The 17,486-nt window shown below is 32.4% G+C and overlaps 1 protein-coding gene and 1 pseudogene across 1 annotated transcript; one reads left to right on the top strand and one right to left on the bottom strand.

Moving 5' to 3' along the window:
• Nucleotides 1–367: 367 nt before the first annotated feature.
• Nucleotides 368–5,028, bottom strand: LOC114761135 (ER lumen protein-retaining receptor-like). The gene is made up of 6 exons (XM_028950453.1): nt 4,794–5,028; nt 3,587–3,852; nt 3,327–3,442; nt 1,913–1,986; nt 771–834; nt 368–683 (listed from the first exon to the last, which is right to left on the bottom strand). Exons 1-6 carry the CDS (start codon nt 4,882–4,884, stop codon nt 647–649), a joined length of 648 nt encoding a protein of 215 aa, XP_028806286.1. The 5' UTR covers nt 4,885–5,028; the 3' UTR covers nt 368–646.
• An 8,428-nt stretch (nt 5,029–13,456) lies between these two features.
• On the top strand, nt 13,457–17,088 carry LOC114761134 (protein XRI1-like; annotated as a pseudogene).
• Nucleotides 17,089–17,486: the final 398 nt, after the last annotated feature.

The raw sequence follows: 17,486 nt of genomic DNA, 5'->3' as shown, positions 1-17,486 counted from the left end.
CTCATTTTCTTTAGTATTATAATTTATATTAGTTTTTCAGGGGGAAAAATTCCTCAAGAATATCAGAATATCAAGCGAGGTGTAAGAGTGATGCCTCTCCCTCAACATAACTTGAACACATCCCTTTAAAAAGCATTAAATCCAAAGAGCATGAAGCTAAAAGGCAGTGTTTAAGGTCAGCAATAATTTGCAGAAAACACAGGTTTTTATGCGCATGAAAAAACATATCTGCTTATATAATTTTGTATTTATTTTACATAAAATTTTAAAAATAGAAGACAATCCAACATAATGTTGTAGTTATTACGTTAATTTTAAAAATGAACAAAAGAAAAATCTGCAAAGTTATTCTTATAAAAGGAAGAGCGGAGCAACTAGCTGAGGAGCGAATCAAAAGTCCTAGCTCTCTCAAATACACATGTATCGAATACTTTTAAATTTGGCCGTTTACAATAAAAGAAGAACAACTTGATCCGCTTGGCTCATATGTTCCTAGTATTTAATACATTTTTGTAACTAAGGGAGCAAGAAAAAGAATTTGGGGGTTGTCACTACACCCAACATGTCCGGACACATATGAATCCTCTGTTTTCTACTAACCATCCACATCACAACCTTTCTAAGTAAATAAATGAAGAGGAAAATCTCAAGCAGGCAAATGAAGCTTTTGATTGTTCTTCCAGCTGCACGGCAAGGTTTTAAATGCTTAAGAATATGAAGCAACAAGTTTTTACCCAAAAATTATAATTTAGAAAAGCAGGATAGCTTACCTTTCGAAGTAGTAATAGAAGAAATCAGCATAGAGCAGAGTCTGAACAATGCCAGAGATCCATGCTGCAATAAAGCATCCAAAAATCTCAGCCAAGTATTAAGGGAAAAAAATTAACATTACTTCCTCAGGAAATTTAAGATGGTTGGGAAAGAGAAGAACTGAAACAATAGCAAGACAACGAGTCAATGACCAGGAGGATGAAATGATGAGATTGCAAACATCACAAGAACAAAGGTTGTAATATTCAGTCGAGATAAAACGCTTTACTTCTCTTCTAGTTTGCTAAACATTGAGGTTGTGAACATGACAAAAAGGAACATGAAATTTGCCAACTTTTCTTATTGTTTATACTCATTAGTAGGTTACTGATAGAACAAGGAATTGCTTACGTTGGTTTATTTTAAGGAAGATGGGAGGAGAAAGTACTGGGGAGTATGAAACATATAATGATATTTTTCATAACATTTACTTTCATAGGAATTCCTATTCCTCTATTCCTCTATCCCTTGATCCTTACTTTCTTCCTCCAACATAAAAATGCACGAGACCTTATCCCAAAAAAAAAAAAATTGCATTAGACTCATTAGCTGCTGGATGATAAGGCCTTACATTGTAAATGTTGTATAGTTATTCTTTTTTTATTTATCATGGGCTTTTATTGAGAAAGACTACTAGAACAAGTGGAACAAAACCACATGGGTATATTTGTGTTTCAAGAGCCATGTTGGCTAGTGCTAGAGAGAAATATTGAAAAATTAGTTATTAATATTTCTTACTGATATCCAATTAAAAATAACAGAGTATGCGAAACCAAACACTTCAAGCAGTAATGGATCCCCTGTTCCACTGAAACAGGCTGTTAATGCAAGACATCTTCAAAGATGGGCCTTGTGCTGTTATTGCCTTCAACAAATATTATGAAGGCCTTGCAAAAAATCCAGGCTTGTGTAACCGTTTTTAAAATGACAACGAACATTGAACCATGCTATAAATAAATATCCACATTTGCACACAGTACAATATTGATGATAAACATATCATATATAAGCTGCAGATACCAAGCTACAATTATATCTACCAATTCATAACATAGCCTAAAACCATAGCAATTATGGAAAAAAAGGAGGGAGAGAATCATACGTATCCAATGGACATAGTGGGGCTCAGTAAAGTAGCGGTAGATCCAATTGAATATGTATAATGCTCTATACGCACTGCATTTAACCAGACAAATTAAGAGAATTATATCAGACTTTGAACCTATTATTAGCTGCAGGGTGTAACAAAAGAACATTCAATGAAAAGGAATTAAAAAGATACTTTAGAAATGCCTCCAAAAAAAAATTCTATAGACATCTTAGGCAGAGTTCTTAATTTGTTTCCGCAATAAAAGCCAGCCCAAAAGGCACTAAAGTGAATATTAACAAATAACCTAACCGTATAGCCTTATACGGTAAGTGTCTTGTGCAGCGCTCACATGCCGATATAACATAGAAATCTCAACCGGACAGGAAAAAAAAACAAACCCTTCATTCATAGTTTCTAAATGCTGAAATGCTTAGATTGTGCATAATATTAATGTTGCGCGTGTGAACAATGCCCAGGGAAAATTAAGGTTTGGACTGCAGTTGGAATATGTCTGGGATCCGCTTAAGAGGGGGAAATAGGATAGTGAAGAACAAGTAGACTTGCTCAAATTCTGACGCTCAGGATTTCTAGGTATTAAGCTGAACATATAACGACAAAAACTGACAAGGCCCCTCAAAATTATATTTTCTGTTTCCTTCCCATGGATACAACCACATATGACTTGAGCATAGCAACTAGTGTGGAAATGAGAACCAAAATCAATCAGAATATTCAGCCAAATTACGGAATAAAAGGTCATATTAGCTAAGGAAATCCACGAAAGACTCAAAAAGATGTATGGAAGGACTTCCCCTAGCACCTTACTGCATGATTAAATCAACAGATTGGCCAAAAAAAAAACCCTGGTTCAGAGAAATCGCAAATCACAGTTATTATTTCATCACATACACACATACATTTGCCCCGTTCCTTATCTATAGATTACTGGGGATGCAAATCATCTAAAAGAATTCCTAACACTGTTATTTCCTAACGGATTCTAATAACAATTAACTAATCATGACAAATGAATTCCAAGTAATGCTCCCTTGCTCTAAAATCCAAAAGAATATGGTAGCAGATCCCTTCGACTAGTGGGTTAGAAGTTAGAAGAACCGTTTTGATAGTAATATCAGACATAAAATGAATGATATGTCCTTAGTGAAAGAAATCAACTTTTGCAGATAGCTGCAGACTTCAATGACCAAAAACTGCAACGAAAATTTTGTGTACACAAAACCAATTATTAAGTACATATCACGATGGACTTAGTCAGTGAAACGGTTGATTTAGTTGAGCAAGTCATTGATCAGTCACTTCAACATGTTCAGAACATCAAAGCTTCCAATTACAAGGTAAATGCAAGAGCACAAACCCATATACATATCAAACAATCTTAAAATAGAAAATGGCAATCAACACTTACCCAAGAAGAAATACGTATTGTCCTGTTAAATTATCAATATTCCTAGTTCTCTGTAACAGTACTAACTGAGGAAGTATGGCGACAGCTTCCAAATACAAGGAGAATGTCCACATTACCTGATCAATGTACATGTCATCAGACGGAAAAAAGTGGGGAGCTTAATGCACAATTACTTCACAAAAATAGTTAGAAGGAAATGCAAGTAGTTTGAAAACTGACAAAGATTCAATAGAAAACACATAGCAGAAATGCTAACAAACCTCCTTAAATGTGAATTTCTCATTGATAAGTAGGGCTAACAGCAAGCAGGGCAATATAAGGAAAATATGACGAAAAGTGTCATGATCTCTGTCATATGACCTGCGGACAACCTTGTGGTGCCTTATGTACCATACAATAGAAAATGAGCTTCCCAAGAATATCAACTTCATTAAGGTGTTATATAAAGATATGAAATCAGTAAAGATATCCAAGTAGCGAGTGGCAAAAACAATAGCATAAAGCTCTTGAGTCTTCAAAGAAATACCTGCAAAAGAACAAGATATATCACATGTCAGAAGCAGAAAGATGCACCCAACATACAAAAAGAAAGAAGAGGGCTGCAGTATTGATTTTTATTTTTCTGTCCTATAATTGATAAATAGACAATTAATTAGGTAAATCTAATAAGACAGGCATTCTCATTCTTTTATAGTCAACAGGAAATTCTTACATAATCATCTGAGTCTGTTTTTAACAAAACTACAACTATGGATCTTTGGACCTTGCCAATTCTTACTCCATAATCAACTTTGAGAACCATTTATTAAGTGCATTTTCATATTGCAATGAGTTGACCAATTCAATTGCATTTGTTCAACAAATTCTCTACGGTGTACATCAGGCTTCATTCCTCATTAATGACATTTTTCTCATCTACTTATAAAATGCCAGCACTTTAAGGTAGATTATGGGAGTAGCAACTCGCCATACGTAATTCATACTAGTTCAGTAGTTCTACACAATCATTGAACCATGAACTATTGCCTGAACTAGTTTAATGGTTGGTTGGGTTTTTAATACCTTTTCGATTGGCTTCAAATATGTCATCATTCAATTTCTACTATCCAACTTTACGAGTTTCACACACATGCCTAACTTGAAACTGTGGCTGAACTTAGGAATTTGATTCATTTTCTATTTTATCTTATAATACGAGCTAAATCAAATTCGAGTACTTTTTATCCCAATCTCAGATTTCCATGTATTCCAGCCACTAGATATATTATTCTACACATACCCATCACAAATCCACATCTGCGCAGCAACATAACTCGAAATCTATTGTTCTTTAATCCACTTTACCAAGCAATCTATGGATTCTAATCAGAAATTCAAGATAATTCAAAACCCAGGAGCAGATGAGACCAAAAATTCATAATTAGCTAACCCGCAAAATTCGAACAGAAATGTGCAGAGAGATCGTACCAGCACAAGATTTGATGGTGTGGATCTTGAGGAGCAGGACGAGGACGCTGGCCAAATGGGTCATGTCGCCAGCTAACCTGAATATATTCATTTTGGATCGGATCTGGGAGGAGACACTCCTGTCGGTTCCAAGAAGAAGGAGCTTCTGCCTTCTGCAAGTTTCGTTTTTTCACGCAGGGTCCTGTTCCGCACTCCTCCTATTCGTGTTGCAGCGGAGCAGAAAAGACTTGGAACATGTCTGATTTGATTTGAGTTTTTTGTTTTTTATTTTGTTTTTTTTTTAATTCAAATCCGGTCCTTTTTTTTTGTTTTGGTCCAAAGTTAAAATCCGGTCTATTATAGGGTCCCCCATCCAATCAAAGACCACACAAAAATCATAAAAATAATTAATTATTTAGCTCACACGTGGCGAGAGTATGTTGATAATAGGAAAATTACGCACCGGTTTTAAGAACAAGATTTTATTTATCTAAGATCCCATGAAATGTCAAAATTATTAATAGGTCCCAAAAGGACCTTAAAATATTATATTTTAATTGTAAAATGACATCATTACCTTTCAGATTCTCAATTCACATTTTTTCTGTCATTGTAATTAACAACCTCAGCAACGACTATTAACAACCCAATGAGAAAGCGTTGACAACCTAAACAATATCTGCTAACAACTTTTTTATAGGATCATATAACTTTCACATAAGAGTAAATTATAACCAAATAGTATAATACAACAACTTTAACACTGAAGTGGAAAGCTTTTTGAAACCATCAAGAACTTTAACTAAACCCAATAGGATTATAGTAAAATTTTAATGCAGAGATCCATTGACAACTTCAACAATGAGTATTAATAACCCAAGGAGAGCTGTTAACAATCTAGGCAATGTCTGTTAACAACTGACTTTATAGGATAATATAACCTTAAACAACTATAACTAACTAAATTATAACCAAATAGTGTTAAAGTTGATCTTATGTAGTTGTTATATTGTACTATTTAGTTATAATTTCATTTTATGTAGATGTTATATTATCCTATAAAATCAGTTGTTAATAACACTGTCAAAGTTGTCAATAGCTCTTCTTGGGTTATTAATATTCACTGTTGAGGTTGTCAATAAATCTCCGCATTAAAATTTGCTATAATCCTATTAGGTTTAATTAAAGTTCTTGATGGTTTCGAAAAGCTTCCCATTTCAGTGTTAAAGTTGTTGTATTATGCTATTTGTTATAATTTATTCTTATGTGGAGGTTATGTGATCTTATAAAAAAAAGTTATCAGCGGATACTGCTTAGATTGTCAACACCCTCTTATTGGGTTGTTAATAGTCACTGCTGATGTTGTTAATTGTAATAGCAGAAAAAATATGAATTGGAAATCTAAGGATAATAATATCATTTTACAATTAGTACTCTAAGGTTCTTACCTGCGAGTAATTTTAACATTTTGTGGGATTTTAGATGAATAAAATCTCTTTTTTAAGACCTGTGCGTAATTTTCCCTTGATAATATACCAAAATGTTGATGTCGTTCGTGGAAAGTTTGTTTGCTTATAGTTGAAGTCTTTATATTTGTACTTAAAGTTTGTTTTATTACGAGAAACTTTTTATTTTGTCCAATAGTGTGTGACAAAAGAAAACTAGAACGTCAATCTTAAAATAAAAAATTAATTAAAAAATACTCAATTAAAATTGAAAATTATACAGTCGTCCATCTTTTTCATTTTACAAATCTGGCTCACAACTATTATGTTAGAAGTTCACCGAAGAAAAACTAAGTTTTGGAGTACATGATAGTTTTATTTAAGAAAAGCAATATGGCCATAGTAATTAGCAAACACAAACTCCCACAAAAAAAAAAAGGTAAAATACGTCAAGTCAGAAGATGATAAGAACATGATATAAGCATAATTTATGAGATGAAACGTTGTTTTTTCCCCCCTAATTTTTCCCCTTACCACCAAACTACTTTTAAGGTAAAGATTGTTCAACTCACTTCCGGAAAGTTCAACCAAAAAAAAAAAAAGGAAAAAATACTCTTAAAGATTGGCATTGTTATCTATGTTACCAATTATTACTGCCTCCTGTTTTTAAGCTAACTGAGTTATTTGTCAATATTAAAAAAATTAATTGAGTTAATTATTTGTAATAAATAAATATTTTCTTTTTTAAAATATTATTGCTAATCATGTACACTAGAATAAAAATATTTAACATATATAATCAGTATAAAAACTACTTTAGGATAAAATGAATAAACATAGGGTGATAAAAATATATTAAGATATCATATTTAAAACTAAATGGAATTTTTAACTAACTCTTATACTACCTCCGGTCCTAATTATAAGAACTAGTTGACTAATTTAAGGAGATTAAAAAATAAGTTAAGTTAGTTATTTGTAATAAATAGGTGTTGTTTTTTTCTAAAATATCTTTGCTAATCAAGTGTGTTGGTTAAAACAATAATTATTAGAAAGATTATCTTAAAAAAATTACATAAATATAAGAGATAAAGTAGATTGGGGTCTTACATTTAGGATCAAAATAAAAGTCAAACAAGGTCTTACATTAAGGACCTGAGATAGTATTTAGGATTAGAATAACTAATTGGCAATTCCATTTAAGGATGAAAACATCTTTTGTAAGTTAAGGAGTATTTGAGTGTAAATTAAATCATAATTTTAAAAATAATTTTACAGTATATAAAATAAATATATAGAGAAATTTACAAATAGGTGTGTTTCAAACACGTTAATTTAAAATTTTGGAAGGGTTTAATTGTCAAACCAATTTTCTGGGAAAATTTAATAAAGCTTCAATAAGTCAAATCAACTCAAGCCAAACTATACATGTTAACCATCCAACCAAAATGACCTCATCTTGGATTGAACGTCCAAGTGGGCGAATAAAAGAGAAGGATTGAACATCTGAGGTTGTGGTAAAGCTTTTGCCTAATACAGATTAAGATAACCTTTATTCTGCTTGATTTTTGTAGGTTGAAATTGTAATGTAATTTATATTAGAATAAGTTTTTATAAAAAAATAATTTGATAAAATTTATTTAAATGATATATTGAAAAATTAGCTTTAAAGTGTTTAAATTTAAATTAAAAACAAATACTTTAGCCAAAAGTATAAAAAAGTGCCTTAACTTTAAAGTGATTTATCAATAAAAATTTGGTTGTCTTTAAAATATGAGAAAAATGAAGATAAATCCTCATTTGAGAAGTTAATTGTAAAATAAAACTTGACATTACATGACAACAAATTTGAGGGGTAAAAAGACTAAATAATCTGAGTTGTATATTCTTAATCCCGAGTTGCATATCCTTGATTCCCAATAACATATGCGAGATCCTAATTGCATATTGCACATGTCTAATTACATATAGAACCTAATTACATTTTTTTATGTAAATATAAACCAGGCCATCCTATCAATGACTTCTCAACATAGTTTCACCTCTAACTTTCTCTCTCACACAATTTGGCATATCAAAAAAGCAGAATAAACTAGGCACACATTTAAGTGCTTCCTTCGCGAGGATATCAGCAGCTTCATTCATGTCACGATAAACCCAGCTAAATAGTACATTCCAATCCGACATTGCATCGCTACGATTTCATGCACAAGATCCTCGTCGTCTCGGTCCTCGGCTGTGCCCAACATGATAGCATCTAGCAGGTCTTGACAATCTGATTCGACTATAACGTGCCGGTGACCACTGTCCCAAGCGTATTTCATGCCCGTCAACACTCCCCAAGCTTCTGCTCGAGAGGCGTTGCCTGGCCCGATATTAAACATAAAGCCTCCCGTAAATACTCCCTTCCAATCTCGCATCAGTCCTCCACAAGCCGACATTCCACTTACCGTTGACGCAGTGCCGTCCACATTAATTTTTACTACTCCTTCCATCGGCGGCCCCCACCTCTGGTAGCACACCCCACCAGATTGGGTGGCTATAGAACCTAATTACATGTCACTCGTCCTAGTTGCATATCCTTGAACCCTAATTATATATGCTTGATCCTAATTGTATGTTGCTTATGCTTAGTTGTATATAGGACCTAATTGCATATCATTAATGCTAATTGCATATCCATGATTTTGATTTACATATGCTTGATTTTAATTACATATTAAAAATGTCTAGTTGCATATAGAACTTAATTGCATATTACTTATCGTAATTGCATAACATTGATTCCAAGTTGCATATACTTGATGCTAATTACATATTACATATATCTAGTTGCATATAGGACCATATAGGACCTAATTATATATTACTGATCCTAATTGCATATCATTGATTCCGAATTGTACATACTTGATCCTAATTGCATATTGAGAATGCTTAGTTTCATATAGGACCTAATTATATATCAGTGATCATAATTACATATCCTTGACCTGTAGTTGCATATGTTTTATCCTAATTACATATTGTATATAGGACATAATTGTATATTACTAATCCTAATTGCATATTCTTTATCTCTAGTTGTATTTGTTTAATCCTAATTGCATATTCTTGATCTTTAGTTGTATTTGCTTGATCCTAATTACATTTTATTAAGAATATTGTGGTAATTTTCTTTTCTTTTTTAATTCTGTAAAAAACCTTAGAAGTTCAGATCCCGTTCTACAATTAACTTTTCAAATGGAATTTATTCCCAATTTTTTCCTAAAATAATTCTGAATGTAATTTCATTTATTTAACTAACTTTTTTATTTTAATTGACCCTAAGATTTTCTAAGATCACTATTGCAAAGATGCCCGAATATTTAAAAATCTAAGGCAAATAATCCAATTCTCTTTTCATATAAAAAAAATTTAGGTAAATTAGATCAAGACATGTTTAAATTGGTTTCCTAATATCGCTCAAATAACTACAAATACAATATCCACTTTACCGCGTGTGGGTCATAATTGTGAGATGCTTGTGGAAATATTATTTACTCGTTGTTTATGGAGAAGCTACTAAGATTTCTATTGACTATTTTCTTAAGATGAAGTGTAAGGAACAGAGAAAAGCCTCCGTGGGATTAATAGCAAGAGATGATTTGGGAAGGTTTGTTATTTATTGGTGGTTTGGGGAATGAGGTTGAAGCTGGTTCTGCTTTCATGGCTGAGAGTATTGCTGTGATGGGGGCTTTGAACTGCCATGACAAGTTTAATACCTGTGATCTGGTATTGTTTAATTTGCAGTTGTTGTTTTAGTTAGCTTGCTGCTGTTTTCTTTCTCTCTCTGTTTTTATTTTCTTTGAGGCTTTCTATTTGTGTTCATTGTCTTTTGTTGGTGTTGTTTTTGTTAAAGATTAGTGCTTGTACTGGCTTTTGAGAATTACTACAGAGTACTATTCAGTCGCCCAAAATAAAAAACCTCATATATAAGAGGGTGTTTAGATAAAAACCAAATCATAGTTTTAAAAGTGCTTTTACAATTTACGAAGTAAATATATATGAAGGAGTTTACCTTATTTTACAGAAAAATACTTTTTAGAAGCATTTCTAAGAATTCTCAAACACTCATAGAAGTACATAGACTATAATACTCCTCCGGTCCTTATTATAAGACTCCATTTGACTTTTTATTTGGTCCTAATTATAAGACCCCAATCCATTTTGTCTCTTATATTTATACATTTTTTTTCAAGATAATCCTTCTAATAATGATAGTTTTAGCCAATATACTTAATTAGTAAGGATATTTTAGGAATGACAACACTTATTTATTATAAATAACCAACTTAACTTACTTCCTTAATCTCCTCAAATAAATCAATTGGGTCTTATAATTAGGACCGGAGGAGTATATAAATATAAACCTTTAGTTGGTTGAGTCATAACACATTTTAATGGTCGCTTGAATCACAAGTTCATAACCCTTTTATCACCCACCACCATAATTCTACAACTCTAAACCAAATTATTCCTAACAAACTTTGACTCTTATGAACTTTTTTGTCACCTCAATATTGGCCCCCTGTCCTATATTTGTGCTTGCTTTTATTTCATGTGATCTTTTTTAGCAAACTAATTTAGTGTGATTTGACTTGTTACCAATATGACTTCAGTTGATTGGGTTAATTTTCCCCCGGGGGGGGGGGAGCTCAACTTATTCATGGTACTATGCTTCTTATACAAACAAATACTACCTTCAATTCTAAATACGTTATAAACTAGTTAAATAATAAAGGGGCGTATTTTTCAAGAATTAAGTGTAATCAACATATTAACATGATATAATCATTAATAAATATGAACAAATTTTAATATATTTTAAAATAAAAATTTCTTTTTCAAAAGAATTGATTTCTACCCCATCAAATGTTACACAAGCATCAACTATATAATAATGATAATGACGACGACGATATCACTTTATGGTATATATTATAGAATGCTCAGCTGAAAAGTTTATCAAATTAACCTTAAACTTATGAGATATTTTTTAATCAACCTTCATCCTCTGAAAAGTCCTTATGTTACCAATTGAATGTGCATGCTCAGTGTACTTTTGATTTGGTCCACATAAAAGAAGTAGAGGTTAAATAGTGTTAAGATTTTTGGGGCAAAAAGAAAAGTAACTGAGGTTATGTTGACATTTTCTTAGTCAATAAGAATACTATCTATAATACACATTGAGTTAAATTAATTATATTTGATCTAACAATTTGAAAACAAATAAAAAGTGTTTAGGTAAAAACCAAATTATGGTCTTAAGAGTAATTTTACAATATATGAAGTAAATATGTGAGAAAAATTTTATTTTAACTTGTGTTAAAACACTTTTTAAAAATAATTTACTATATACAAAATAAATATGTGAGAAGAATTTTGTCTCAATTTATATAAAAGCACGTATAAAAGCATTTTTTAAAAATGCTCTTGAAAGAATCCAAAGACACCCTAAATCGAACATATTTGATCAGGTCAATGTTGGATTTTTTTTTTTAAATGACACCTTGTGTTTTTTTGGGCCAATCTGACTTAACTCTTAATTAATACTATTGTTCGTGATATAAAATGAATTAAAGAAAAATAATGTCTAGAAACCTAGAATTTGTAAAAATTAATTGGAAAAGGAAGCAATGTCTCAAATGTTATGAATTGGGAAAAATATATTTGAAAAAGATATAATCCCTTTGTGTTATAAAACTTAATTAAATATAAATTAGTTAGTGGTTCCTGACAAAACAATAGATGTCCTAAAAAATAGTTAAATGTTATAAATAAAGAAGAAATAGAGAAAAATAATAGAGAAGAAAAGAGGATTAATAAGAAAAAGTATTTCTCATTTTTATAATAGAAGAATATGTATAATGTATTGAGCCTGAAATGGAATAAAAAATACTCTCTCTTGTTGATCCTCTCTTCTTCTCTATTATTCTCTTCTGTTTCTTCTTTATTTATAACACTAAAATAATTTACTATGTTATAAATATTATAATATCATGTGAATATTGATTATTTCATCATATCTTTCAATATTTTCATTATTCTATAATATCTCATATTATTATCTATCTCTTGTTTTGACCTCGATATTATTATCTCTCTTTATTTTCTTACAACTTTATTATTCTTAACATACTGCAATATACTACCTCCGGTCCTTAATATAAAACTCCATTTGACTTTTTGTTTGGTCCTAATTATAAGACCCCAATCTATTTTTTCTCTCATATTTATGTATTTTTTCCAAGATAATCCTTCTAATAATGATAGTTCTAGCCAATACACTTAATTAGCAAGGATATTTTAGGAATGACAACACTTATTTATTACAAATAACTAACTTAACTTACTTCCTTAATCTCCTCAAATAAGTCAACTGGGTCTTATAATTAGGACCGGAGCTAGTATTTATTATATTTATCAATTTGATATCAAAATAAAATCAAATAATTAATCAATAAATTCATTATATTGGAAGTGATATTTTTTAAATACACAATATTTTTTGTTACGTTATATGTGGATTTCAAAAAGGTTTTGAATATTTCTATACCATGGATAGCTGTCGTCTTAATGAACTTTAGATCTTGTCCAGGGGCTGTGCAAATTTTTCTCACTTTATAGTATTAATTAATTCTAATCATAATTGTAAATTGTAAATCCTTATAAATTTTATAAATATTTTTCATTATAATGAAAATTCTTAATATTTATTTATGAAGGCATGCTATTTATAAATAATAAATAACGCATTTTTACCTTTTATATTCCTATAAGACACAAGAAACAATGTATACTTAGATTAGTAATTTCTGCAATTTAAAACTTGTCAATTGTCATAGAGCATTTATTTATTAAAAACAAACAACCTAAAATGATATTCCAATTTGTTGGCAAAAAAAAAAAAATCTAATTTCCTTGTCACCAAAAAAAAAGAAGAAGCTAATTTCCAACCTACGCTCTCGCACAGTCGCACGCCCGCTATTTATGAGAGAGAGAGAGAGAGAGAGAGAGAGAGAGAGCAGAAAAGAGTAACGGACTGGAACGGGTCCCAGTGAGTAAAAGCGTGCTCTGGTCATGTGGTCGTGGAAACGGACCTTATGGTCTACCTCCACCTTCCTCGCTTGGATTTTTGTTTCTTCTTTTAATAAAAAGCTTTAAACTTGAAAATATAAAACCGGGAAATTAGCAAAAAGCTCTGATATTGTTCATAGAAGAAAGAGAGAGAAAGAGAATCGGCGCTTTGTGCTTTGGCTGGGTTCTTTTCAGTTTTCACATTTGCAGCAGCACACATCTCAAGCAACCCAGTTTCTAATGGAAGCTGCTATTTAGAGCGAGCGAGCGTGATCGATCTTTCTGTAACGGCTAGTTTCGACAGTGGCCAGTAGGGGGGGGAGAGAGAAGGGACTGTGATCATTGAGAAGAGCTCTGTTGCTTCTTTTGATATGGATTACGACAATGACAAGTAAATCTCTCTTTTCTCTGTAGGTGTTTCTGTGTTTGATCGGTTTGGTGGATGGGTTAGTTTGGTTTAGGAAGTCAAACTTTGGGAAATGCACTTCGAGTTGTAGCTTTGAAGATGTTGTGACTTGTTCAATCTGCTTTATCTTCATTTCTGTGTACATTCTATTTGGGGTTTTACGTATATCCGGGATCCCTTCCGTGCTGTTTCTTTTGCTCTCCACGCTGTCCTTTTTTATTTCCGGTTGTTCACAGAACCCTGGAGATCGTTCAATTTGTGTGAGATTTTAAGGATAAGGATTAAGGAAAAGATGGAGATGGGGGTTTTCATCTAATTGGTGTGTCATCAATTGCATCCCTTTTTTTGAATTTTTAAAAAAACTTTCTCCCCTTTACATTTTACAGCTATGAATCAAAGTAAAACCGTTTAAATGCACAAGTGTGACTGCTTTTCTCTGCGTAGGATCTCATTGTTTGGTTACTTGGCTGTAATTACTGCTGCGGGGGACCATGCGGTTAATATTAATGCTACATACTTTATATATAACGTAGTATGTTTACAGCTTCTGTTTGGGGGCTGAGCCCGTCTTATACCTAATGATTTCTTCTATGTCGGTGATGGTACAAATTTATTGTGTATTTTCTCCCTGCAATATTTCCGGCTGGCTTTATCTCAGTCAATGTTGAACTGCCTCCACAGCATTTACATGTCTACTATTTCTTAATGTTGCTAGGGAACCATGGGATTGGCATAAGGAGGATCATATTCTCGAAAAGGCTTCCAATATGAGTAAGTTCTACTTTGACTCAAAGTTAATTTTTTCGGATAACTGATGCTTGAGATAATATTTTTTGGTTTGAACAGGCATGTCTCAGGAGCTGTGGAATGAAGTACCTCAAAATGAAGAGGATCTTTCCTACATGCTTGATGATGAAACAACCCCAGTTAAGGCTTGTGGAGATTTGGCTTACCATGTCAATAATAGTGGTAAGGCAGTTCTCTGTAAGGCAGCCTTTTCTATTGTCCTATTAATATGCACAACTTGTCATAGTGTTCCTTTTCCTTTCTATTATTATCATCCCGTTTAACTTAAATAGAAATGAATTTCAGATAATTTACGGAATGAACTAGATGAATGTAGAGAGACCTCTTCTCAAGTAAAGAGGCGTCGGATGCTACAATTCAGCAGTGAAGATGGGGACGTTTCCTTGTCCTACGAAGACATGTCCTCAGAATACCTTAAATTAAATGTGAGTTCTAGTAGTTTTTTCCTTTATCTGACTCTCATGCTAGGTGCTTCTAACTTCTAACAATATTCAGAAGTCATTTTGGTTAAATACCTCCCCATTTTGATACTACCTTTGGCTTGTTGATTGGGAAAATAATGAATGGTACAAGGACTTAGTGTAATTTGTCTCAGTTTCTTCTCTTTGTCTTTGGTTTCTCTTTCTCGTTGTTAGAGCCATATTTCTCATAGTCATCTTGTTTGAAGAAAAATTAATCTTTTTGTTTGTGTTATTATTCAACTGATTCTGCTAAGTGGACCTTATTCACATATTTTCTTCTTAATATTTTTGTTATGATGCGATGGCTTGGTGTACAATTCTGCCTCTTAATCATTGCAGGACCCAAACTTCTTGTTGAGGGATTTGCATTGCATTAGTGCTTTTTGTGCATATGGGGATATAGTCTTCCACACAATTCATTTATTGTATTTTGCATAAATGCTTTCAAGCGTTCATGACTTTCAGTAAGTCAGATCCTAAAAAAGATTATGTTATTCAATTATGTACATAGGGGAAGGAAGGCTCAATGAAAGATGTTCTTTTCGAAGTTTCACAATTGTTATCTGAGACATCAGGTTTGCCTATTGCTAGATTCTTCTTTGATTGCATAGTTGGATGTTTATTTTGGATCTTTCTCCAATTTTGATGGAATATGTATTAGGAAATGCATCTGGCTCCAGTTGTGAGGATCTTGAGCAGTCAGCCGAAGGATGGCTTGCACAATGCTTTAATGATGCTGAAATGGATTTTAGTCCTGATGATATTATGTATGTCTCTTCAAATCTGATTTTTGGCATATACTCAGTTTTAGAAAATGATCTGACAATTACATTATCTGACGTAGGAACTTTTCGGGGCAAGACAATGTTCAGATTAATGTCTCAGGTACAAGACATATTGCTTGCCATCCGACATTATTCTTTGATTTTGTCTTTTTCTTCCTTTTCCTTTTTTATGTATGTTTTTATGCTAGGAAAAGACCTACCCACAGTTCTTTAGGTGTTTATTATCCAGTTCTCCTGTAAAATATAACACGTGGCCAAACTTTTTCAAAAGACCTAATCATGTATTGTCGAGCTATATAAAATATTCATTTGTCATATTTTTGCTAGAGAACCTGATAGCAAATCCTAAAAATTCTCCTAAAATTTTCTCCTTCATGTTATTCATACTATTAGTTTTGTCTTGCAGAGCCCTGTGATGTCTCACCAGCTTATGAACAAAATGTGGCTCAGAAGCGTGTCACCCGAACACCCAAAAATATAATCTTTAAAGGTTTAACTTCGTTCTATATGTGGTCTTCCTTTGCAAGCTATCCTCTTAGGTTCTATTTGAATTATCCTCTAGTGACATGTAACTTGAGTAAATCTCCTTGTATGCTATATGATATTGATATGTAAAAGAATATAACAACATCCCTTAAGCAATAAGTTGTAGCAAACAGCAGCATATAATTTTTTGAGATGAAAATCTAACCACTTCAGACTGGTTTTATGTGTGTAGGGAGGAAATCTTTCATACGAGCACCCACAAAATTGGCTTCTTCAGTGGCCTATCCATTTGCCTTCATCAAACCCAGTGGTGCTCATGGAGATGTAACGCTGAAAGAAATAAACCAGCGGATTCAAACTCCACCTCCTTCAAAACCCCAAAAAAAGCAGTGAAGAAGATCCATCTGCTTACCCTAAATCAGCCTTTTCAGGGAAGCCTGTAGTTGGGAAGACGAAGATTCGCACAGAAGGAGGAAAAGGCAGCATTACAATCATGAGAACTAAAGGCTAAATTGTAAGTTATTAAGTACTAACTTTTTGTCTCAACCCCTAATAGATGGGGTTGAGTTGATCTTCTGTAATATATATCCGGCAGATTATAGAAGTTAATACTGCAACAGTGCAAAGTTTTCTTTTTCCTGTTATTGACACCTTAGTAGTGTTGCTTGTCTTATTCACAGTCCATGATTTGACCTAAATCTGTAATGAGATGATGATGTTTCTTAGCTCCAGATAATTCCATGTCTTAGAATGGCAATTTTACCAAGCTGAAGCTTGCTTTTTGTAATTGAATCACATAGATATTTGTATCAATCTTAGTTTTTGTCTTGTATCGTACTTTTTTTTTTTAATGGGTTTTTCCTGTGCTGCATTTCCCTTTTCCTCCTTTTTTTTCATTTCATGGCTTTCAAATTATTCAGTCAAAGAAGGAGAATGCAGAAAATAGACAATACATTAATGTATATTTCATTCTTAGTATGGTTTCGGACCAAGGTTTTTGTTTTATGACCAGCCAAAATATGACTCAGGTTGAGTTGGTGTATTTTTCGTCTCATTCATGTCGACTTGGTGTATTTACTGGCTCTAACTTGACAAATACTCTTAGGGACAATTGTGCAACTCAAAATTAGATGTTTAAATCAACTGTGAAAGCTATCTACTTGTTGCTGTTCATGGGTTTAACTCATTCTTTTTAAGACTATTGG

Source organism: Neltuma alba, unplaced genomic scaffold, assembly GCF_004799145.2.
Source record: "Neltuma alba isolate B1F8T4 unplaced genomic scaffold, ASM479914v2 tig00011084_pilon, whole genome shotgun sequence".
Taxonomy (NCBI): Eukaryota; Viridiplantae; Streptophyta; class Magnoliopsida; order Fabales; family Fabaceae; genus Neltuma; species Neltuma alba.
This window is presented reverse-complemented; position numbering and strand designations above follow the sequence as displayed.

What these genes read in the sequence shown, in the direction of transcription:
- LOC114761135 (XM_028950453.1), bottom strand. Translation starts at nt 4,884, where the DNA reads ATGAATATATTCAGGTTAGCTGGCGACATGACCCATTTGGCCAGCGTC. An exon ending in CACCATCAAATCTTGTGCTG is followed by an intron (nt 3,853 to 4,793) that starts GTACGATCTCTC and finishes GTTCTTTTGCAG; the next exon opens with GTATTTCTTTGAAGACTCAA. An exon ending in CAATACGTATTTCTTCTTGG is followed by an intron (nt 1,987 to 3,326) that starts GTAAGTGTTGAT and finishes GGTTAAATGCAG; the next exon opens with TGCGTATAGAGCATTATACA.